General features: G+C 41.6%; 1 protein-coding gene across 9 annotated transcripts in view; it reads right to left on the bottom strand.

Annotated features, from left to right (window-relative positions):
* Positions 1 to 1,222: 1,222 nt before the first annotated feature.
* Positions 1,223 to 25,642, bottom strand: part of LRRC2 (leucine rich repeat containing 2) — a 57,673-nt gene continuing 33,253 nt past the window's right edge. For all 9 annotated transcript variants that reach the window (XM_033413044.2, XM_049716309.1, XM_049716307.1 and 6 more), the window contains 8 exons: positions 24,981 to 25,124; positions 18,874 to 19,081; positions 16,055 to 16,211; positions 11,148 to 11,284; positions 9,417 to 9,562; positions 7,698 to 7,853; positions 5,917 to 6,047; positions 1,223 to 3,471 (listed from right to left, as the gene is read on the bottom strand). In XM_033413044.2, coding sequence (XP_033268935.1) covers positions 3,422 to 3,471; positions 5,917 to 6,047; positions 7,698 to 7,853; positions 9,417 to 9,562; positions 11,148 to 11,284; positions 16,055 to 16,211; positions 18,874 to 19,081; positions 24,981 to 25,105 — 1,110 coding nt within the window. In that variant the 5' untranslated portion in view covers positions 25,106 to 25,124 and the 3' untranslated portion in view covers positions 1,223 to 3,421. The remainder of the gene's footprint in view (positions 3,472 to 5,916; positions 6,048 to 7,697; positions 7,854 to 9,416; positions 9,563 to 11,147; positions 11,285 to 16,054; positions 16,212 to 18,873; positions 19,082 to 24,980; positions 25,125 to 25,642) is intronic.

Here is a 25,642-nt window from a genome sequence, read left to right as displayed (position 1 = left end):
CCATATGACCCAGCAATCCCACTCCTGGGCATATATCTGGAGTAAACCATACTTCAAAAAGATACATGCACCCCAATGTTCATTGCAGCACTATTTACAATAGCCAAGATATGGAAGCAACCTAAATGTCCATTGACAGAGGGATGGATAAAGATGTGGTACATATATACAATGGAATATTACTCAGTCATAAAAAAGAATGAAATAATGCCATTTGCAGCAACATGGATGGACCTAGAGATGATCATACTAAGAGTAGTAAGTCAGACAGAAAGATAAATATCACATGATATCACTCATGTGTGGAATCTAATTTTTAAAAATGATACAAATGAACTTATTTACAAAACAGAAACTCACAGATTTCAAAAACAAACTTATGGTTACCAAAGGGGAAGCGTTGTGGGAAGGGATAAATTAGGATCTTGAGATTAACATACACACACTATAAAATAGATAACCAACAAGGACCGACCATATAGCACAGGGAACTCTACTCAATACTCTGTAATAACCTATATGGGTAAAGAATCTGAAAAAGAATGAATATATGTATATGTATAACTGAATCACTTTCCTGTACACCTGAAACTAAAACAACATTGTAAATTGACTATACTCCAATAAAAAAAAAAAAGATAACTAAAAGTATCTAAGTTTCCTTCCCACTCAGAAAGGGAAAGACAGTAATTGACAGAAAGGGAAAGACAGTAACTGATTTCTGGAGATTACTGCTCACAATCATCATGAGTTACCCTAAACTGGTGTTTGGCAAGCATGCCAAATGGTCATTCTAGAAAGCTAGAGTCAAGAAATCTGGTGTAGGTCTTGCTATTAATTAAAATGCTCTACTCAATGATTTCACCTAAGTGTCTTTGCCCCTTAACTTCCAGCGTATGAAAAATGGGTATAATAATAAGCTTTTGGAACCAGAACATTTTTCTCCTAAGAATTATATTTTCTTTCATTCATATTGCTTTAATGTTCATACATATATTCTACTATGCAAATTACTTTTCCAAATTATGAATCAGTCCATATGCATCATGCAAAATGTTCAAATCTCTATTATCTCCACTAAGATGCTTATTCTACTTTAGAATCTTTCTGCATTTTTACATTAATATGAATAAAGTAAATAGTATTTCTACAAGCCTCATATTTAATAAATATATTTCTTTGGGGATGTTATGTAACATGAAATAATTATATATCAATGTAGTACTTTTTCAGTTATTTTTATGTAACATCGAGATAAGGTTTTTGCACAAAAGACTGGTTTTATTGAAATAAATTTTACATGAGCTATGGACAGTCAATTTATGCTAAAGCCCTCATTTCCCCCCTTTTCAGATATATTTTCCATTTGGCTGTATGTAACATATACTGTAGCATGAAATAAAATTCCAAAATCATTCACGTAGTACAACTAATAAATTTGCATTATATTTGTAAAGTGTTATAAAGAAAAATACAATTGTTTGAGGTTCAGTTAAAGTGATTTCTCATTTTCCTATTCTTTCCATCTCTTAACCTACTTCTCAGAGTTTGTCTTTAACTTGAAGCAGTACTCTACTGAAGCATTACTATGTGACTTTAGACTGTTCTGCCTGCTTTATGTCTGTTGAGGATAAAATATTTAGAGTTATGATTAAACCCATTAAGACAAAATATTGGGTGTCTATTAACCCCTCTGGGGGTAGACTGGTTCTTCAGATAAGAAAATAAAAATCACTCTTCATTTCTAGCCCAGATTAACTTCTGAAAAACCCAAATGGCTCGACCATGTTGTACAATATGGTAGCTACACTTGGCTATTTAAATTTAAATGTAATTAAAAATTTAGTTCTTCAGTCACACCAGACACTGTTCAACAGCTCAAGAAGCAGATGCATCTGGTGGTTACTAAATTAGACAGCACAGATGCAGAACATTTCCTTCACTGCATAAAGTTCTACTGGACACCACTGGGCTAGACCATATAGGAGTCGATTCATATATAAATATATGTGAAGATATGCATTTTTTCCATCTTAGTCACAAAACCTACTTGTTTAAACTTAGCTTCAACACATTCACAATCCTGTTTATTTTAGTCCAAGATAATAGAATAAAAATAGATATTTGTACAATTTCTCCAAATCCTACAATGTGATATCAAAGTTCAAAGCCCTGTAATGAATACCTTCTTTGCCAGTGTAAATCCAGTCTCCTGAGCTCCCTCTGGACCGCAGCGTCTTGGCCACAGGCAGAGTTCTCCTGTGGTACCTGCAGAGAAGCCTTGCTAGGGACTCCTCATCAGTGTGGACTAGTCATTCCCACTACTTATATGGCCACCTTGGAGGATAGGTCCCTGGAGGCAAGGTCTCTGCTCTGTGCTCTGGCAGGCGCCCCAGAACCCCCAAGGGGCCCACTCAAGGCAGGCTGACCACCCATGCAGGCCACGCAAGGCTTCCCAAGATCCCCAAGGGGCCCACTCAAGGCAGGCTGACCACCCACGCAGGCCACGCAAGGCTTCCCAGGACCCCCAAGGGGCCGACTCAAGGCAAGCTGACCACCCATGCAGGCCACGCAACGCTTCCCAGGACCCCCAAGGGGCCCACTCAAGGCAAGCTGACCACCCATGCAGGCCACGCAAGGCTTCCCAAGATCCCCAAGGGGCCCACTCAAGGCAGGCTGACCACCCATGCGGGCCACGCAACGCTTCCCAGGACCCCCAAGGGGCCCACCCAAGGCAGGCTGACCACCCACGCAGGCCACGCAACGCTTCCCAGGACCAGCCAGGCCCACACTTGCTCCACTAGGGACACCAGCACACCATCTAAGCCCCATGCCTGGGCAGACAATCCAGCCCTTCTTTCTGCCCTCAAGGTCCAGATTATACCTAAAGTCTTTCCTGAAAGCCTACACTTGTAAAATATAACTTAAAACATGAAAATAGCCATTTGTATAAACCCAAGGAAAACTGTCCTCAGTAAAAGAAATAATGCATTAAAACTCTTTCAAAATAACAAAATAAAAAAGTCTCATCTGACTAGTCCAGTATAAATACTCTTCTCACCATCCCTTTATCTCCAGATTCCTGAAAACTATGCAATCAACTTCAAATTTTGGTCTTTAAGTGATAATTTTTAAAAAATAACACATTTTCTAAAATATTAAATGTGCATGATTTGGAAACAAGTGTATGCAAATGAACCTTTAAATGTCAATATATAAACCCATTTATCAATTCTCCAGTCCACAGAGAGAGGTACTCACATATTTGAAATTTGAAAATCATCTTTCCTAACAACTATGACCATGGTTTCTAGACTTTGTCTTTAAGCACAAGCCATTATTCCTCTATGACATGACCCACAACAGGAAGATTTACAGCTCCACAAGTCAGGAAAATTCTGTAGTCTTCTGATGGATGGCATCAAAGCTGAAGGCTGAAAGATACTTTAGTGGCATAGCTGGGAACAGATTCTGTAACAAAAAGAAAATATATACTCAACCATTCCCCATTTTATTATGAAGTGTAACTATGTCAAAACACAAATTATTGCCACTTCATACTTCAAGTATAAATGCATTTATTAGAACTAAGTCAACTACCGCAAATGTATAGTCTGGCGTTAGAGATATTTAGATCTAAGAAGAATACATTATTATTAACTCTCATTCTTTTGCAATCTTTCCAACCAACTCACACAGCTACATCAACATCTTGGAAACTGTATGATCCTAAAATAATAAAAGTTGACAAAACAAAAATAGATGGCCAAGGATTTGGGACTGGGGATGCCAGGTGGAAGGGAATACGGTTTACAAGAGAAGTTTGGGCTATTCCTAAATGAAGCACCATCTTATTAATAACCCTTTTATCATACTTACTCTTCCAACTGGTTACTCCCCACTCTCTCTCTCTCTCTTCACAGCCAATTTTTGTCAAGGTATGGTCTATACCAATAGTTCTCAAGGTGTGTTTCTCAGACTCAAGGCATCAGTATCACCTGGGAACTTGCTAGAAATGTACTTTCTCAGGCCCCACCCAAACCTGATGACTCAAAAACTCTGAGAGTGGGGCCTGCCGCTGATTCTCATGTGCACTAAAGTTTGAGAACCAGCGAGGGGCTTCACTTCCTCATCATTCTTGAATCATATCAGGTTGGATGTCCATGTAGACTCACTAAATCTACTTTTTTTCCTTAGAGTGATGAACTCTCTAACTCAGACATTAGTCTTATGGGGAAGGAGGAAAAAGAGAGAAGACAACATGATGGAGAAAAAAGAAACAAACTTAAAAAAATTCAAAGCATATGTCCAGCATAGGTTGAACTATTAAGAAATCACCATTTTCGCAGGTCAAAACCAGCTGAATATTGGCAATATCATTTAGTTCAACCTACTATGAATATGTGAAGTATAGAATTATGATAATTATTTAGAAATAAATGAATGGAATCAAAATCTATCATTACTAAAGTTAACTTTGAAAATCAAATTATTTTATTGCTGGCCACATAGATCGAAAGATTAATACTTATTTTCTCTAATTTGTTCTTGCATTTTTATATAATAGCACTATAATACAATTATGAAGAAATGAATAAAATACAAGAAGGTTTTTCACAAGAGGAAAGTTATATGACCCAAAGATAAATTTTGATAAATAAATGGTTCTGTTATTTCAGTTTCATGTTTAACATAAATTTCTAATTTATTTCATAATATTTCAGCATGCAAAATTAGGGATGGACAAACAGATTAGAGGTAACTATATAGAAATTTTCTTAATCTAATTGAAAAACTTTTAATTTGCCAATAAATGGTATTTTTCATTAATGTGATGAGACATGCATGTTTTCTGAGTGTGACTGATGGAACCTGCCCCCAGGTGCTTGTCTTCAAAGTCTTGGGGGCCAGGGCTACCTCCTCTCTAAACCCACATGCGTGACATCTTTCTTTCAGGTCTGCACCCGGCTTATCAGAAAAAGAGACCTGAAAAATTAAGGGGTAACTTGCAGGCATCTACACCCAGAAAAGAGGTGGGGATTAGAAGAACAAAGGCTGATTTATGCCTTTTCCTGTGTCTAGATGTGACAGAAGGAAGGGGTTCTAAGGCTTCTGAAACACTTCGGAAATAGCCACTGGGGAAAACGCTTCTTTCTCAGCCCTTTCCTGAGGTACTGTGACCGCCCTGTATCTTCACCACCCTATGGGAAACCAAAACTAAATGCATCTACTTACTAATCTGCCATCTTGTTTCTTCCTTTTGTGATTTTTACGTAGGTGTACCTTGATTTATACGAGATGACATTTTTTAAAGTTGAATTTAAATGGATTTTGACATGGAACCTTCTTTTCCCATTAACTAGAATACTGTTTTATCAATATCATTTCATTGAAAAGCCATGTAAAGTTAGTAACACAATCTTCACATTTTAAGTGCTGTTTCCCAGCCTCTCTGTCACATGGTTGTAGATGTATTAAGCATGCTAATGCACTAGGAAAATTTCATTATTTAAGGAAAGGCAATGTATCTTTTTTTTTTTTTGGTAAATACAAAAATAATTTACAAATTATTTTTATTTATTGGTTATTGCCCCTAACCAATTAACTTTTTTTTTTTTTTGCGGTACACGGGCCTTTCACTGTTGTGGCTTCTCCCGTTGTGGAGCACAGGCTCCGGACGTGCAGGCTCAGCGGCCATGGCTCACGGGCCCAGCCGCTCTGCGGCATGTGGGATCTTCCCGGACCGGGGCATGAACCCGTGTCCCCGGCATCGGCAGGCGGACTCCCAACCACTGCGCCACCAGGGAAGCCCCCAATTAACTTTTTGTCAGTTTGACTAATAGCAATAAATGTGTTGCATGAGTGAATGGAATACTATACACTCATTTTAAATAATTTTGAATATGAGTAACCTACCTCTTTCTTTAAGATCTTCAATATAGGCTTTCATAAATTCTTTATCAAAATGTTGGCGATCTTGTTCACTTTCCATCGTTTCGTCTTGACACTGGGTATTCTCAATAGGATTGTCTATAAGACTTACAAATCTATTCAAGAGAGTATGGAAAATATCACATTTTCACCTATGTATTTGTATTGTGCAAAAATCCTCTCAGAAGAAGTCAAACTTTGTGGCATTAAATCCCAAGTTCTCACTTCTTCTTAGAAGTCACAGCTAACCACATAATATGTGTCACCAGTGGAATTCTACTGTGCAATAATCCAACAGGATTATAGAGTCAGGTTACAGCAGAGACTGTACAGAGGCTTGATGGGGAAATGACAGTTACTTAGCCACAGACAGAGGACAGCGGGCAGGAAGCCATGAGGTGAACGATAACATTTAGTGTCCCCGTCATATACGAGTCTTAGTATGTTTGTTTGATATTACTCCCAATTAGTGACATCAAACTCTAAAATGATGTGGCTACATTGAAAAGGACTCATAAAATCACCACCAAGAAGGTATTTAAAAGATGGACTACATAAAAAAAATCTAGAAACAATAAATGCTGGAGAGGGTGTGGAGAAAAGGGAACACTCTTGCACTGCTGGTGGGAATGTGAATTGGTTCAGCCACTATGGAGAACAGTATGGAGGTTCCTTAAAAAACTACAAATAGAACTACCATATGACCCAGCAATCCCATTACTGGGCATATACCCTGAGAAAACCAAAATTCAAAAAGAGTCATGTACCAAAATGTTCATTGCAGCTCTATTTACAATAGCCCGGAGATGGAAACAACCTAAGTGCCCATCATCGGATGAATGGATAAAGAAGATGTGGCACATATATACAATGGAATATTACTCAGCCGTAAAAAGAAACGAAATCGAGCTATTTGTAATGAGGTGGATAGACCTAGAGTCTGTCTTACAGAGTGAAGTAAGTCAGAAAGAAAAAGACAAATACCGTATGCTAACACATATATATGGAAATTAAGGGAAAAAAATGTTATGAAGAACCTAGGGGTAAGACAGGAATAAAGACACAGACCTACTGGAAAACGGACTTGAGGATATGGGGAGGGGGAAGGGTGAGCTGTGACAGGGCGAGAGAGAGGCATGGACATATACACACTAACAAACGTAGTAAGGTAGATAGCTAGTGGGAAGCAGCCGAATGGCACAGGGATATCGGCTCGGTGCTTTGTGACCGCCTGGAGGGGTGGGATAGGGAGGGTGGGAGGGAGGAAGATGCAAGAGGGAAGAGATATGGGAACATATGTATATGTAACTGATTCACTTTGTTATAAAGCAGAAACTGACACACCATTGTAAAGCAATTATACCCCAATAAAGATGTTAAAAAAAAAAAGATGGACTACTGTGACAAAAAAAGAAGCTAAAGGAGACAATCCAAAATGGCATTTGATCTAATTTCTTCACAGTTTTGAAAGATTCAACAGCCACTGACCCATCCAGGCCAGCGGTGATGGGAGTGCTGAGTATCCGACCAGGGAGCCCTGGTGCCTTCAACCAGCAGGTAGCATTTGTCCAGAAATCCTCTGAGCTCTACCTCCCCATGCCATTGGCCAAAAACTACAAAATCCTGTAAGAAGGCACCAGAACTTCTTGTTCTTAGAGTACGAGAACCATCTAATCTGGTTCCTGAGACGGGCACACAGGCTCCAGGTGCTTCTTGCTCTTCCCTTGTGTCTGGATGGGTCTCTACTGGGCTCTCTGTCTACTCACTTTAAAGGTGTGGATGAGTCACTAAGGGCTGTCGGGAGCTCCACCAAGTGGTCCCCGCTGACGACTAACAAGGTGAGCTTCTTTAAGTTAAGCAAGGCAAAGGGAAGATAGGTCAGCTTGTTCTTATACAGGAGAAAGGTCTGCAGTTCTCGTAGCCTAAGAAGATGTAAAAGGGATTAGAACACAAGGACTTAGCCTCATAGCAAGAAAACCAAAGTAAATTATAAATAAATTCTAGTAGGAAATCCCTAGTTAGTTTATTTTTTAAGTGACTCATAAGAATAAACTAACTTTACAATTTAAATGAATAAAGTCATGCTGGGTGACATGATTTGGGTTTCTTTTTTAAGTTTTTACTGACTTAATTGACAGTTAAAGGCAGAGATATAGCAGCAGGATAAGCAAATTACACAATATAAAGTAGGCCAAGATGGAACTTAAAAAATCAGTATATTCAAGTGTCTACTGCATTCCCAAGGGTTAACAGGTCATGGGAAAGAAATCATATTAGAGTTGGAGTGAGAATAAACAAATTCTGGCAACATATTTCCTTTTGTATGTCTTGAAAACACAGTTACTCTTCTCTCATCATATTTTGACTTTAAAACAGGAGTAAACCTGCAGAGTGAAAAGGAAATGAGAAAAACATGCTCCAAATATGTTTTACTCTGTTTTCCATTTTGTTCTAACTCAGTGCCCCTCTCTCTAGTTTTTTCTTTCATTCATTTTCAAAATTTTGACTGATCCCACAAAATATTTCACAAAGTTCCCCTTATGTTTCAAACTAAAACAATTCCCACTTAGCCTCATAAACCAGGGAAGTATCCATACACATCATATGTACCAGGAGTAGAGAAAGGTCATATGAGACAGCATTTGGGACCAAGCCATTTTCGGTTCCTATGTCCCAATAGTTTACTTATGCTACTTTATAACGAAGACTGTGGATTCCAGGAGGCCAGACAGTTTGTTTCATTTACCACTTTGAACCCAGCCCGCTCTCTGGGCCTGCCTAGTAATATTGGTAGAATGAATGAATGAAGGAATCGTATATGATTTAGTATAATAGTTACTTTTTAAACAAGAAATAGCTGTAAGGATATAATCTGAAGACATTACTAAGTATATCAATCAAAGCAGTAAATGAAACTAATAAAAATTATCCTGATATCCCAAATAGAATAATATATTTTGATTCTGTACATAATAAATTTACTTTTCTACTTCTGGGGAGGAAAGGAAAGTTAATGTTCCATTCTATTGAGAACTAAAGTAAATTAAAGATGTGTTCAAACTATATACATACATACATACATATATATATATATATATATATATATATATATACACACATACATATACACACACACACACATATATATATATTGACCAACACAGGTCTGAACTGTGCGGGTCCACACATTACAGTACTGCATGGGTCCATGGTTGGTTGAATTCACAGATGCAGAGGAGCCCCAGGTACGGAGGCTGACTACAAATTACATGCAGGTTAACCACCTCGTTGTTCAAGAGTCAACTGTACATGTATATGTATGGTGCAGACTGGGAATTGTCTTATTCTATAAAGAATCAAACTGGTTTCCTGGAAACAAGAAACTCTGGAAAATTAGTTGATCTCACAGAACATTCACGTGTTATGCATGTTTAAAATGTTAGTGACTAATTCATATACCTCACCTTCAGAATGCAAGTAGCTACCTGTCTATGTCTTGTGGCAGGTCACTCAGGTTATTGTTGCTGATATCCAACCACTGCAAATTAGACATCCGCAGGACACAGATCGGGACACTGGAAAACTTGTTTGCTGAGATATCTACGAATGAAACTTGCTTCAAATTACTTAACTAGGAAGGAATAACAAAATATTCTAATTACTTTTTAAGAGTGGGAATTAAATTCAACTAATAATTTTGAGATTGATGTCTCTTCCCAAAGGCATTTCTATGAACATATGCAAACCAGATCAATATAGTATGTACGTTGAGCATCTACTAGGTGTCATTCACTGTGCTACACGCTGGGGGTGCTAGGATGAAAAGCACACAGTGGCTGCCTTTGAGGAGTTTATACTTTCATAAACAAGCAATGCAATTTTATGTAGTAAGAACTAGTGTGAAGTTTCCAATTTGCAATGTTCAGTAACACAAAGAAAGAAGTGGTTAATCTGCCCAGCATCACAGTGAGGTGAGGGTCAGAGGTCAGGAAAGATTTCACAGAGAATGGAGTATTTGAATTGGGTCCTGAGGTTCCCTGACAGATGGAAAGGTAGGGGAGGAAACTCCAGGTGGGGAACAGCATGTGCAAAGTCAGAGAAGACAGAAAGTGCAAGCCTCAAAGAGTAGGATGACCTGGGGAAGACTGTCTTAATGGGTTTTAGCAAATCTTCAGAAGACTCACATGTGAACCGGTAAAGTGATGCGGCAAATGATCAGAAATCTCCCCTGTTACTCTGAACGGCGTGCCCAACAGGACTTACTCATGGAGTGGACATGGGGCATGGGAGCAAGAGAGGTCAAGGGTGAGTTGGCTTGCTTCCAGCCTGCACATCTGAGAGAGGACTGGGTCCCTCTCTCAGATGGGGAGGACTGGGGAACGAGCAGCTTGTGTGGGGAATCCTGAGTCCTGGCTGTGCACCCCCACCGGGACCACTGCCCAGCATTTCCTGGGTGACATGGGTGCTAAGAGTGGAAGTGGCCTCTTCCTCCCACCCGGAAGTTTTCAGGAAAGGAAAAGAATACGCCTTCTAGGACTAGATAGAATCTGTGGCCACGGCCTTGTCAGAGCCTCACCAGTGATACTATTTTTAGCCTATTCATTACCAGCAGAATTTGTGAGATCCATCTCTCTCTTCAAGCACAAGAACCTTGTTTAGTTTTATCTGGCAATAAAAACTGTTCACTTTCATATGTTCTGTTTTATCAGAAAAGTAATTTAAAATCATTTCCCCAATGAATACAGACAAAAAGAAACTAATGGGTATTTTTAAATTAATGGAGTTCTCAAATCCTATCTGTAGAACTGCTTTAGTTATCTATAAGTTTTGTTACGAGTATATACATTTTTAAATTTTATCCCCTGTATTTATTTCCAACTGTTTTCAATTTATTCCTCCATTATGGATAAATAAATCAGGATCTGCATTACAGACAACAGGCATCATATATTAAATAGGCATTAAATAAAAATATATTGCATGAAAATAGGATTTTTTGCCTAGTTTTCCTTTGATAGCTTTTTTGAACTTAAATTCAGGTTGTGGCCGACTGTAAGAACATTTTTAAAGACTTGATAATAGCTGGTTTAGGGTGATTAAAATGTCAGGAAAAGTCATATAAATAAAAATGAATTTCATCTTTTAAAATTCTTCCCCATGTTACAGACCATTCCATGTCATAAACCAAATAAAAGTGCAAACATTTTCTTTCTTACTTCAAAGGGGAGCTCAGTTAATTCTAGATTTCCAGAACAATCCAGTTTCTCTAGATTTTCACAGTCTCCCAGTTCTGGAGGAATGCTCTTCAGACGGTTGAAACGCACATTGAGTTCCTTCAGGTTCTTCAAACGACCTGTCATCAGAAAAAAACAACATGCATGGTGTAGGTCCATTAAGGTCTTTTAAGGACAAAAAGCAAAACGAAGATGTAAAACATTTGTATAAATGATGGTGGGAAAGGCATTAAACATAATTCTGTGTTTGTTTTTTAAGCACTCTGATTGAATGTCTGCTCGTCTTTTATCCTGAGCATTTTGGTCCTTGCAGAGCACTTTTTCCTTTTTCTTTATCTGTTTAACCCTTTGTGAAACTACAGGCTAGGTGAGTGTGGGGGATTTGTCCCCTATGTAGACTGGGTCAGGGGCCAGCACCCACAGAGCGCAAACCCCTTTGAAATCACATGATGAATGAAGTAACAGGCAATGGCTTTGAAATGGTCCAGTTCCTAGGAAGCACAGTGACAAGCTATGGCCTATCGGTGGACTCTAATGGGAAGTGAGCTAGGTACTGAAATACACACAAACCTCTATGTACGTGCTAAATGACTCAAACAAGGAGTCATTGTTTATAGGCTGCATGTAATTCATTTATCTTTGGCTTCAGGTTTGCATTTACTAATTATGATGTATCGTGCTTCCTAAAGAATATGCTTTAAAAAAGGCTAAGTCCATTTCACAGGCAGGAAGCGAACACACTAAGAATATCAGGCAATAACTGGATTGATGGAGAAACACTGAATCCCAATTCTGTCTTGATTGAATAAATACATGACCAATTCCAAACCAGAAACTAGCACAAGAGTAAATATATTTAATATTCCAAAAATCATGTCACGCATGTTCTAAGGCATTGAATACCTTAACATTCTTAACCTAATTTTAAAAATTAGAAAACCAAAATTATTGTTTCCTTTTGCGGAGCAGGCACTCAAAATACAAATTTCCTGACATTTTATAAATGAGAAAGGGAAACATACAAAGACAGTATATTGGAGGCAGGGCCACTTCTGAGTCAACTTTGGTGGTCTCACTGTTAGAAGACAATGGTGATGCTGTGGAAATCAGTGGCCTCTCTAACTTACCCACCTGGTATATATACACTGCAACCTTACAGTCAGCTATTGGTGTCAAAATAGCAGGATGGATATGGGGGCTGATAAAAAAATAAGGAAAGACTGCTTTTCTGGGGAGGACTGGAGAGCATGTGATCAGACTAATGATCGCCACAGCCCCAGCTTCTGTAAGACAGTATATTGCACAATCCTTCTTTAAATAAGGAAAGTAGAAGATTGGCATAGATGGTGTGAATGTTCTAAGCTGTCTAGTTTCCAGACACAGAAGAGTAAACTTATCTATTAAAGAGTTACCTGATCTGGTTGATAGAGGCATTTGCATTAGGGACACATTTATACCAACTGTATGTGCATTTATCATGAGGGGATGCAAAGAGAAGATGAGGTAACTGGAGAGAAAGCTGTATATGAGCTCCTTCTAGCTAGCTCAAAGAAAAAGTAACTTTCCGGGGCTTCCCTGGTGGCGCAGTGGTTGAGCGTCCGCCTGCCGATGCAGGGGACGCGGGTTCGTGCCCCGGTCCGGGAAGATCCCACATGCCGCGGAGCGGCTGGGCCCGTGGGCCATGGCCGCTGGGCCTGCGCGTCCGGAGCCTGTGCTCTGCAACGGGAGAGGCCACAGCAGTGGGAGGCCCGCGTACCGCAAAAGAAAAAAAAAAAAAAAAAAAAAAGTAACTTTCCTAGCTCAAAGGAAAAGCAATAGCTTTAGAAAGTCTGTCTCAAATATAACATTTTAATAATGTATAGACAATAAGAAATTATATATGTTTGTATTCAAATTGTTGTTCTCCATGCCACTTATTTCCACAATGTCTGATCTCATTATAGAAACACTACTTTTTCTTTCTCAACATTCTGGTAAGAACTTGGCATTATTCATCTGAGATGGGCTCAATTGTCTCCATCAGACGTGGTGAACAGCATTATCTTCAAGCACCATGAGCTTGAGGTTCTTGAGAAAACAGTCTTTCAGTGTGACAAGGGTCCCACGACACAAAAACTAAAATAAAACGTTTAAGGCACTGCTACGGTCTGAAAATTTGTATGTTGAAATCCTAATGCCCAAAGGTGATGTTGTTAGTAGGTGGGGTCTCTGGGAGGTAATCAGGTTTGGATAAAGTCATGAGGATGGAGTCCCCACGATGGGATTCATGCTCTTGTAAAAAGATCCCACAGAGCTCCCCGGCCCCTTCCACCATGTGAGGATTCACCGAGAAGTCTGCAACCCAGAAAAAGGCCCTCAGCCCGCCATGCTGGCACCCTGAGCTCATACTCCAGAACTGCGAGCAATAAGTTTATTTTGTTTATGAACCACCCAGTCTGTGGTATTTTTTTTAAAGCAGACTGAACAGACTAAGACAGGTGTCATAGCTCCAGCACGTTATATTTCTAAATAGCTAATGAGTCCATCCCTTCCTAGAATGTTCCAGGATCTTTTCCAACTGAAATGAAATCTCCCTACTTGTAGCCCATTCTCCCAAGGCCCTCAGACCTAATTTCCAGAGAGGGGACTATAACCCAACTGAGGCACCATTTGTTGTCCAGAGGCTTCTTGTTCCTAGAGCCCAAGGAATACCTTAAGGAATGTACATACTTTAAATTATTTGAGTAAACATTATTAAATGATTTCAATAATTAGCTATTTTAAACCCATTTAATGATACTTTCTCAGGAGTTCCACAAAGGAGTTAAGAGGACCACCCACTGCCATGCTTAATTCCTTGATGTCAAATGTCAGAAATAATTGTCCTGATAATGAGAAAAAGAACACCCCATTTGGTGACCACTTTCCCCGCACCCCCTCTGCTCAGCCAATGCTCAGTAGTTCTCTAAGACAGCATTATAAGAGATCCAACTCCACCTCCTTTACAAAATACAGCCATTCAACAGAAAAGAGCTCAAAACTCTTCATTCCCATGGTCCTCTTTCTTGACTATCTCATCCTGTAGCTGAATTTTTTTAAAGTATTTGCCCAAGTTACTCAAAGTCAGACTAGAATCGTACCTTCAGAGTCTCAGACCTAGTATCCAATTACTTAGTTTAAATTTAAAATAGTTGAAGAACAAGTTAAATAAATCACGCCATAATCATCACTTAGCCATTACGGAGAATGACGAAAGTTTGGATATTCTAATATTGAAAAATAACATTTATGTAAAGACAACAATAGAGTGGTGGTGGGATGAATTGGGAGATTGGGATTGACATATATACACTCATATGTATAGAACAGATAACTAATCAGAACCTGCTGTATAAATAAATTAATTAAGTAAAATTTTTTAAAAACTTAAGAAAAAGACAATGATGATGATGATGATGGAGGTGGCTAGCAAGTGTTGGGGGTTTATCTGTTCTAAATGCTTTCTTTGTATTAACTATTTAATCCTTACAATAACCTTGTGAAGTAGGTATGATTATTATCCCCATTTTACAGATAGGGAGACTGAAAACCAGTGAGTGACCTGCCTAAGGTGACCTGCCAGTAAGTGAAAGACCCAGGCAGCCTGACCCTAGAGTCCACCCCCACCTTCATGGTATGATAAGGGGAAACAAGGCTTAGGCTGGAGAACATGCTGTAAGCCCTTGTATGTAAATATGTTTAGCGTGCATATATTTTAACATATGTGTATATAAATATTTTTAACATGCATATATATTTTAATACATATTTATAAATAGATATGGCTACAATGTAGATATCTAGAACATGGGTTGTGTGCACAATTTTTTTTTTTTTTTTTTTTTTTTTTGCGGTACGTGGGCCTCTCACTGTTGTGGCCTCTCCCGTTGCGGAGCACAGGCTCCGGACGCGCAGGCTCAGCGGCCATGGCTCACGGGCCCAGCCGCTCCGCGGCATGTGGGATCTTCCCGGACCAGGGCACGAACCCGTGTCCCCTGCATCAGCAGGCGGACTCTCAACCACTGCGCCACCAGGGAAGCCCTGTGTGTACAATTTTGATACCCAGGAAACTGTTAACAATCCTTACTGAGAGAGTTGACTTTACATTTTATTCCTTTCTAGAATGTTTAAATATTTTGCCCTGCTCATGACTGAGGTTTATGGGGATGATATGTCTCCAAGAAGACTTGAGTGTCTTAGAAGAATCATAACAACTATATGCCCAGCACAACTATGTGCCTCACACACAAGACAAAGAGAAACGGTGATGATGATCGCGTGGACTTCACTTACAGTGAAGCAAGTGAACAACAAAATGATTGAAAATAATAGAACCTTGATCAAATTAGTACAATAAACTAAACTAATCAGTGGACTAATATGTGGGAACAATATACTGTTATCTTATGTTTACAATAAATATATTATTGCATGTTTATTTCTAAAACTAATATGTGGGAACAATATACTGTGTCTCATGTTTACAATAAATATATTATTGCATGTTTGCATTTCTAAAACTAAAAGGAAGAAAAAACAAAAAGTTTCTAAACACAGCACCACTCACTCATGAGACTTGTTTCTGAGAAACTGGCAGATGTCAGTACTGCTGAGTTACACAGGTGAGACCCTGGCATCAACATCTCCCAGTCCAGAGTCCTTTCAGCCACAAAATGGTGGGATAAAAAGAGATGGAGAGCAGGTCCCAGCACCTCTGTCCCACTGAACGGAAGATAGCCCGAGCCAGCAGCTCTGGGAACACCCAAAACAGTCCGGCCCAGCGACTTCCTGCGGCAGCAGGAGGAGGAAGAATTCTCAGTATTGCCTGCTTCCCAGACAAGGGGCCGGAAGGCTCCAGCTAAGCAACATACCAATTTCAGCTGGAAGACAGGAGATTTGGTTTTTTGGCAGATCCAGAATCCTCATGGCTTGAAACAGCTCGATATACTTAGGAATGATCCGAATCAGGGTATTGCTTATGTGCCATTCTTTCAGGTGCGTCTGCTCCTTCAAGGAATCTGGGAGCTCCTGGAATAGAACGGATCCCATCGATCAGAACTAGCTCCTCCGTATGTCGGAGTTCAGAGGCAGAGCACACAGAGCCAAGGAAAACGTGCATTTATTTCAGAAACAAGAGGGGAGAGAGCATGGGTGAGAGCTTACCTGCCAGCTCTATAGCCATTCCAAAAAAGAAAGCAAGATGCTGCCGATGTCATTAATTTCACACTAGCAGATTAGCCAAATTTCAAAAGGGCCATGAATTCATGATTCTATTAAAGTCAAATGCCGAGTGAACACTGACAACCAGGCTCCCACCCAAAGCTACACATGTATTATTTATTTACAACATATGGATTTAACATTTTCTAAAAATAAAATCTGGCCACATCTTAGATTTTAAAATGTGTGCTGCATTTCCCTTCCTCTGTACTAATCGCTTTTTTTTCTTTCAGCAGACATCTTTTTTTTTTTTTTTGAAGTGTAGTTAATCTACAATGTTGTGTTAGTTTCAGGTGTATGGCAAAGTGATTCAGTTATACATATATACATAAAAGAATATATATATTCCTTTTCATATTCCTTTCCATTATAGTTTATTATAAGATATTTAATATAGTTCCCCGTGCTATACAGTAGGACCTTGTTGTTTATCTATTTTATATATAGTAGTTTGTATCCAGCAGACATCTTTTGAGCCATGTTATGTCCAGGCAGACTCATGTTTGGCACTAGAGATACAAGAAGGAATCAGGCAGCTCTGAAACTAATCGCTTTTTAAAATATTTGATAAACACCTAATACTTGCTGTGCCAAATTTCTAAATGTTTTTATGAGTCTTTAACAGGGAAAGAGCCCAGAAGGACAGTGTGGAGACCTGGATGCCGAGCCATGTTCTAGGGACACCCCCTCCCTGGGCCCTCACTTCTGAAGTGACAGAGAGGAACTCGGCTGTATCCAGGGCCTCCCCTGGCTCTAGTGTTCTGGGATAAAATTGTAAAGGTGTTGAGAAGTGCTTAAGGCTTTAGAGGGGGCTATTTGTCCAGTTGAAGAAATTCAGTTCACAGGATTACGAGCCCCCACTGCAATGAGGTATGCTGAGCACTGAGGGACATGCATGTCCCCTGACCTCATGGAGCTGACCACAGCACATCAGCTGCAAAGTGGGGCAGGAATGTACAGGGGAGTCTTGCCTTCGGTGGGTACCCATGAGGATAAGGTACCAGCTCAGGGAACCGAATGCAGGCGACAAGAAGGCTGTAAGTAATGAAGACAACATCCACATAGTTCACCCTGGGGTCTCCCTAGCCTGCTGACTCATAACCCTCTTCCTATCCCCCGACCACACTAGGCACTCACTAAATGCCCTTTAAAGTGGTTTTCCAAAGGTGCTGTGAGCCGAGAGGACTAAACACGTTCCCCAAGCGGGCTGGGATAGTGTTTGACCACGGCACATGAGAATGATTTACCAGCGGTATTTAATTAGAAATCCAGACAGGCCCTCCTTCTTGCCCCAGAAAAGGCAGTATCCATGTATCCACTGATCTCAATGATGCGGATGCAGGAGAAAGACCACCAAAGAGGTGTCAGTCATAGTCTCTCCCAGTCTTAGAGGGCTGTGTCGCTAACAAGACAGTGTCACAGAATATCTGCTCGTTTAATCCTCACAACAGCCCTCTGAGGGGGTCAAGGCAAGCATTAGCACCACTGAACAGGGAAGGAGATAAAATGTATACAAATGGAGCAAACAGCCTCAGGTCACACGGCCAATAAAGGGTCACCCAAAATACATGGTCTCCCAGTCCAGAGTCCTTTCAGCCACAAAATGGTGGGATAAAAAGAGATGGAGAGCAGGTCCCAGCACCTCTGTCCCACTGAACGGAAGATAGCCCGAGCTCATTTGTGCCGCCACCCAGCGCACACACACCATGTGCTGCTTCAGACAAGAAACATCAGAGCACAAGCAGCCCCGAGATGCCTCTCCAAGCCAGCAGCAACCTGGGGGAGTGCGAGGAGGAAGCACCTGTACACACCTGAGGCAAGAAAGAGGGCACACCTTTGTCCTGGCCTCAGAAACTCAGAGGAAAACTGGCTGAAGGGTCTGCGAAATTCCTTTGCGGCTCTACACTCTGTGCCAAGTCAGCAAAGTCACCGCCCACAGAGGGGTGTTAGGCAAGTCGAGTGCTCAGAGCATTAAAAAAAAATAAGAAGGCAAGAAGTTCTTTTTAATGGGCGGGGAGGGGTGGCGAGGAGGCGGCAGAATCGAACTTTTTTTTTTTTTTTTTGGCCGCACCCCGCGGCTTGGCGGAATCTTAGCTCCCCTACCAGGGATTGAACCCGCGTTCTCGGCAATGGAAGCGCGCAGTCCCAACCCCTGGACTGCCAGGGAATTCCCAGAATCAAGCATTGTAAAGGCTGTGCCATCCTGAGGAGCCGCTGGGGTCCCAGTCCCTCGCAGCGTCGTAAGGATCCAAGGGGATCCCGCTGCTCTTTTCAAGACTGCACAGTCCTTCACCGCGGAAAAGACGCCGGCAATGGCTCCTCCGCATCCAGGGGAAAGCTCTCTAAAGACAACAGCAACAGCGTGCACTGGGCCAAGGTCAACGGCCTGAGCTCAGCCTAGCAGCAGACGTCGGCCGCAGCGCTGCAAAGAGCCTCGGCGTGCTGTAGGGACCGAAACGCATGGACTCACCTTCCAGTGCTGCCCCGTAAGTTCAAACACAAACTCACTGCTCCGTTTCGCTCTCTCCTTGGAAATTGCACTCTGCCTTGCGAGGGAGTTCCTTTCAATCTTGTCCAGAAGCCTCACGCTGGTGTCTATGAAGCCATTCTTGCAGTACGCAGACTGGGGGATGCCCTTCCTTCTGCACTCGGCCACGAAGTTCCACTCCTCCTTTATCCTAAAACGGGCAGCAGAGGTCTCGGTTATCTCCTGGGGAATCGCCATCACCTGCCTGGAGAAGTCAGGAGGGCCACCTGGGCGCAAGCGCAAGCGCAGTCCTTCTCATCACCTGCAGTTTCCCAGCAGGAGACAAGCCCTCCCCTCCACTTCCGCCCCCTCTCCCGCCCCTCCTTTCTTGTTTCCTCTGCTGTGGTGGATATGGGGTGTGGGGGAAGCTTAAACCCTCGGAGTTGTGAAGTATTAGCAAATCTGACTTTAAAAGTAGAGGAGGTGAGTTAACATGGCTAAAATTTCTACCAAAATTACCTATGCCTTTGATTAATTACAATATCCCTTGATATTATGAGGTGACACCCAAATTTTTCAAAAATGCAAGGCCAGGGCTTCCCTGGTGGCGCAGTGGTTTAGAGTCCGCCTGCCGATGCAGGGGACGCTGGTTCGTGCCCCGGTCCGGGAGGATCCCACATGCCGCGGAGCGGCTGCGCCGTGAGCCATGGCCGCTGCGCGTCCGGGGCCTGTGCTCCGCAACGGGAGACACCACGACAGTGAGAGGCCCGCGTACCGCAAAAAAAAAAAAAAAAAAAAAAAAGCAAGGCCAAAGGAATCTGATGATCTTTCAGGAGCATATGGATAGAAATATACAGGCAGCACCAGTTTATAAAATTCGACTTTAGAAGGTCATCCATCAGCCACCTTGGGAAACTTCACTCCTGCAGATGAACCTGTTATTCATAAACTCCAGTTCCAATCTGACACTGGAGCTGGCCCAGGACTCCTCAGCCTCCCCATCACTCCCAGCACCTTCTTGTTGCTACTTCTCTGACATATTATTCTATAGTTGTCTTATCCCCCCGGCTTGGTCATAAGCTCCATCATGATGGACTACGTCTTGCTGCCCTCCAGATGCTCACGCCGTCATTAGAACAGTGTTTTGCACCTGGGGGCCTTTCTCCATGTAGAGATTTGATATCTGCTTGGAGCCTTTAACAGGTGAACATTCTATGTGGTACAAAAACAAGGTTTGTTGTGGTTTTCCTTCAAATCTATCACACAGAGACATTGTCTCAAAATAAGGTAGCCTGCCTTGGATAGGAACTTGGTGCATTCCACACTCAGGAAGGCATCTGGGCCCTACTCAGCCCAACTCAGGGACTTGGTGACAGGCAGTATCCCAGGCTTCTGAAAGAGGGCTCTTTTAGAAACAGGCTGCTGATGCAGCCCTGGTCTCTACAGGGCCTGAAGCAATACAAATGCTGAATGAAACAAAACAAAATGAAAAACCCTGTAGTAGAGGGTCAGTCCTAGTATGGAAACTCTCAGGTGGTACCCGAAGGAAAAGTGCACTAGAATCGCAGGAAAGCCCAGGAGCCAAGTGGTCAGGAGGGGCAGGAACAGAGGAAAGAGTCTGGGGCAGAAACATCTTTGAGGACTGGGCATGTGGAAAGTCCTGGCCTGGACTACCAGGCACTGTCAATTGTAAGAAGAAACATAAGGCTGATAAAAGCAAGAGACTGGTGGATATCCTTTTTCTGGAATACTGGAGACTTAGTGGATTTTATCTGATCCCATAGGGGTACGCACCTTTGTCGTTGACTAAGCTATTTTACAACTTGGCAGAGATTGAAGTTAACTTGTAGACAATTGATAGCAATACAAATCATTCTTGTCTACAGACATTCTTGTCTCTTGGTGTTAAATACATCTATATGCTGATGACGCGCAATTATATATCTCCAGCCAAGACGTCCTCAGTGAATCCAGCCTCCTTGCCTCCCAGCATCTCCACCTGAATATCTAAAAGGCATCCCCCAAATTTACATGTTCCAACCCAAACTCCTGATCTTCACCTGCAAAACTTGCTTTTTCCTCCATCTTAGAAAAAGCCTGCCAGTTGCTCTGGTCAAAAACCTCAGGGTCATCTTTGACTCTATGCTTTCTTTCATATCTCACATCAAATCCATCAACAAATAGGGTCATTTCTACCAGAATCTGACCATTTCTCACCACCTTCACTGCTCCCATCCTGGTCCAAGTCACCAGCATCTTCATGTAGGCACCACTCTTGCCGCCCTACAGTCTAAACTCATCCAGCATTTTGAGTGAGCTTGTGACAGTGTCAGTCACACCATGTCATGCCTCTGCCCATACCTCTCACTGGTTTCTCATTTCACCCAATAAAAGCAAATGTCTCACTATGGCCTACAAGGCCCTGCGGATCTGTGCGCTCCCCTTGCCTGTCTGACCTCATCCACTACTGCACCCTCACTCACTTTTTCTGGCCCAGTCACTCTAGCCTCCTGGTTCTTCCCTGAACCACCCAGGCAAACCCCTGCCTCAGGGTATTTGCACTTGCTGTTATGTCTACCTGGAGTTCTTGATCCCAGATTTCTGCAGGGCTGGTTCCCCAGGACTATGTGCAAACGTTTCCCCCTTAATCAGACTTTTTGCTCTTCAGACACCACTTCAGGTATCAGTGGAGTTTCGTGCTTGCCATTAATCTAGGAGAACAGGAGCGCTTGAAAAAAACTATCTTGCTGACGGCATTGGCTAGCACAGCTACTACCCTACCCAGGTCCTAGTCACAGGTTGCTGAGCTGGGGAAAAGCACTGGGTAATCAACTACCTGGGGCTTCAGGATCTACACATGAAATCTACAAATAATGTAATAAAACAGATAAATTTTAAAATACCAGCACATGGAGAAATAGGAATTTAATACCAGGAGAAAGTGCTGGAAGAGTTAGAAGTGAGCTCCTCTGGGAAATACTAGCAGGGGCTTGGGGTGATTTGCTTTTCATTATTAGCTCTTCTGTGTAATTTAAATATTTTTAATACCATATGATAAAAATAAGTTTAAATATCTACCTGTAGCTCTAGTTCTGACTGTAGCAGTCAGGGATACAGGGCAGACCCTAGATCCAAGGCACTGATTGAAATAATAAAAGAAATCCTTCCAGAATTTTCACAACCAGCAGCACAGCCGCAGCGGGTTCTTGTATTCAATGAGCACTTTTCAGATTAATGTCTCTAAATTTTCTTTCTTCATTTCTTAGACTGAACCTAAAGGTAGAGTCTAGCAAGGTAATGAAATGATACCGGTTAACCCCTACTCAACACATCTTTCCTATATCACAAATTACAAATTGATGTAACTATTTCACATATCTTGGTACAGCCAATGTAAGTGGAGGGAAAAAGGAAATTAGATGCGCTACTTAAAAATAGTTAAATACCAAATCTTTTTTGGATTTCTGTTTTAAATGTTTGATGTCTTAGTCCCTTTGAAACCTAGAGAAAGTCACAATGAGAATATAAACTATTTTTACAAATCCATTCTCTTCCTTGAGAGTAATTAACATAAATAAAATGTCATTGTCTTTATACTTTATCGCCCATATAATTGAATAATCGTCCCCTTAAGTCAATTTTCGTAGTATTTCAAATACAAGATAAACATACAAAACAATGCCATTAGAGCTCTATTCATTAAATCAGTAAGTGTGCAAATAAAATACTCTTTCCTTAGGAAACGAGCCCACAATCTTAGTCTAGATGGCAAATAGGCTCACTGGATGAAAAATTCCTCACTTAGAGCCTAACAAAAGCATCTCTATCTCTCCATCTAAATGACTGAGTTTCATTCAAGTGGAGTGATGTTCCGTACTCATAACTTTTAAGTGTTGGTATATACCTCATGGAACAAATACAGTATTACAAAATGAAATACCATGAAGTGAGGTAACAGAACAAACTAAACGGTTTTGCCTGGTTTAGTACATTTAAATTAACCAGATAACTGCCTTTTATACAAAGCAGTCATCAGTACCTTAACTTTCAGGACCTCCCTGGTGGTCCAGTGGTTAAGACTCCGTGCTCCCAATGCAGGGGGCCCAGTTTCGATCCCTGGTCAGGGAACTAGATCCCACATGCGTGCTTCAACTAAGAGTTCACATGCCGCAACTAAGGAGCCCACCTGCCACGACTAAGACCCGGTGCAACCGAATAAATTAATTAATTAAAAAATATATATGTATGTATGTATATATTAACTTTCCCACAGGAAACAAATTTTGAGAAACTAAAGGGTAACCTTCAAATAGTCCTAACGACAACAGTATAAATTATATTATGAAACTTCAAAAATACCTGCCAGAAAAAGGTAAATTCACTACATTCATGTTTGCAGGTCCTGGGAAATTAATGCTTCTTCCTGAACATCACACTCCTCCAGCCACCCTCCCAGTTCCTCCTCACCACCCATCCAGTTTGGTGGCTGTTTTTCTTATCTTGAGCTAGAAAATCCTAACAAATTCCCAAGAAGTTTTCTGTCTTAGGTTAAGATAAGGCACACCACAAGCCCTATGGCACTGAGCCCAATGCAGGACCAACCCTGTGTACATGAGACGTGTGAATGTGGACACAAAGCCATTTGGCACCACGATGGAAGACAGAGATCGAGAGTCAAACGTGACTGCAAAGTGGCTTCCAGGGCACGGTTCTCAGACCGAAGCTCCTGCAGGTGGCTGCTGTTCCCAGAACCCACAGGCGGTTACCTCAGCTACAGACGCCTCCATAAACCTCCCAGGGCTTGGGTCCCCATTCAGCAAGTTGTCCCACCCTAGAGTAACCCCAGATGCTGGGGGTGGGAGGAAGCTGGAGCAGGGCTGAGAACCACTTTGGGCTCATAGGGCGCTGGGACCTTGTGTAATTCATGCTCATGTAGATCCCTAAGATCCTCTGCCATGGGTGTTGCCTGGTCTGAGGGTTCCCATTCTTAAATTTAAGATTCATGTCATAGTGGATAATCTCATATTAGTGGCAAGTGAAAAGACAGTCCAGCTATCTGTGATTACAGCATCATATAGGGGGAAAGGTTTGGCCAAATCCTCCATTTACCAGCCCTGTCAATTTGGGCAAGTTACTTAGGTCCTAACTTCGTCTTCAGACTGGGGATAATTATAACCACCTGGAACAGCTGTGATGCTTACAGTAGCAGCTTAATTATCAAGCATGATCAGAACAGGTATTTGCTTGATCGAAATAATTCGTAGAAGTGAAGAACCAAGAATAAAGAGACATTCATATCCTACACATTTTGTTTTTAACCTAAAGCCTAGACATATGTCACAATTTGCCAATTTGATGTAGGGTCATGGACCGCCTTTGAGAATGGGTCTGCCAATCAGAATCCCACTCTGCCTTTCTTATATAAACCACACCCATAACACATGATCCAAGACTTCCAGTTTGGGTTTCCTCACAGGGCATAAGAATTACAGACGTGCAAAGCCACCTGAATGTACAACCTTTCTAGCTGATTGTACTTTTATCCGTCTTGTACAGTGTTAATTCAATTGGGTGGTTCATATTGATCACACACATAGTTCTTCCGAAGCCCTCAACTTAGTTTTCATACACACAATAACACTCTTTTACTCATACTTCATGAGTGTATGACAGTAGTCAAACCACATCATTCCAATCCAAGTAAAAATTGCATCAACACAATGAATCTTATCTAACATTCAGCTCAACGGGTGACAGCTGAGTGCAGGACATAGAGCAGCCTCATGTTGTCACGTGGGTGGACAGCATCAGCCTGCTGAGGGCAGCTAGGTGGTCTTTCAGAATTTCCTGTAGAGGGATTTGTCGTGTCATTGCTGTCTTTTCCATGCCTAGCACAGTACCTGGAATGTATGGGGGTCCTTATAGCTATGAGTGTTACTGTTACAGGAATCGAATGTTCATTGTAGGCAACAGCGTGAAGATTCTGAAGTCCAGTGAGCAAGTGTTACAGACAGGAAGAAATCTCGGAGGAAAGGCATCCCCCTCCACAACACAAATGCAGCCTGTCTTATTCGCTAGAGAGCTACAGAGCAAGTACAGAGAACACATACTTTTCCAATGCACTTTTCTCGAGCCTTTCTGCCTCCTGCTTCTGCCAGGCTTTGTGCTTCTTGACACGAGTTTCCCACAAGGCTCTGATGACAGAGACGTCGAATACGACCACTTTATGCCCCATTTTAAGAGCATGAAATTACCTATTTAAAAAAAATTATATATATATATGTCAGCTTCATACACACACGGAAGAAAATAGTTGTAACTTGAACTTTAAAATAAAATATGAGTGAATCAATTTCATGCCTTGATTCTTCCAGGATGGCAGTTGCTAATGTTCTTAGGGTCTGAGAGTACTCTTGTTTGTAAGTCAGAGTTCAGCACTCAACTGGGGTCCTCTCCTCTAGAATGTCACACTTGTCTCTCTACCCCTCAGCTGACATGTGGGTTCCCAAAGCCCCCTGGGCATTCCTCAAGCTTTGTGGTTCCACATTCTATCGAATTTACTGGCATCTGATCTTCTCAGTAGGTTGTAACACACTCAGAGGTAAGTTTGATTAGTTATTTAGAAGATACACACACACACACACACACCAGTTATCTGAGGCCAAACACCAGCCTCCATTAAGCGCACCAAGCATTGTACCAAACCCCACCGAGCACTCTTCCTCCTGGGACTGACCACACAGCCTGGGCACTTGTCCTGTAGGTTTCTCCT

This window comes from Orcinus orca, chromosome 10, assembly GCF_937001465.1.
Source record: "Orcinus orca chromosome 10, mOrcOrc1.1, whole genome shotgun sequence".
NCBI classification, from domain to species: Eukaryota; Metazoa; Chordata; class Mammalia; order Artiodactyla; family Delphinidae; genus Orcinus; species Orcinus orca.
Note: the sequence above shows the minus strand (reverse complement) of the source record. Positions and strands in the feature narration are given on the sequence as shown.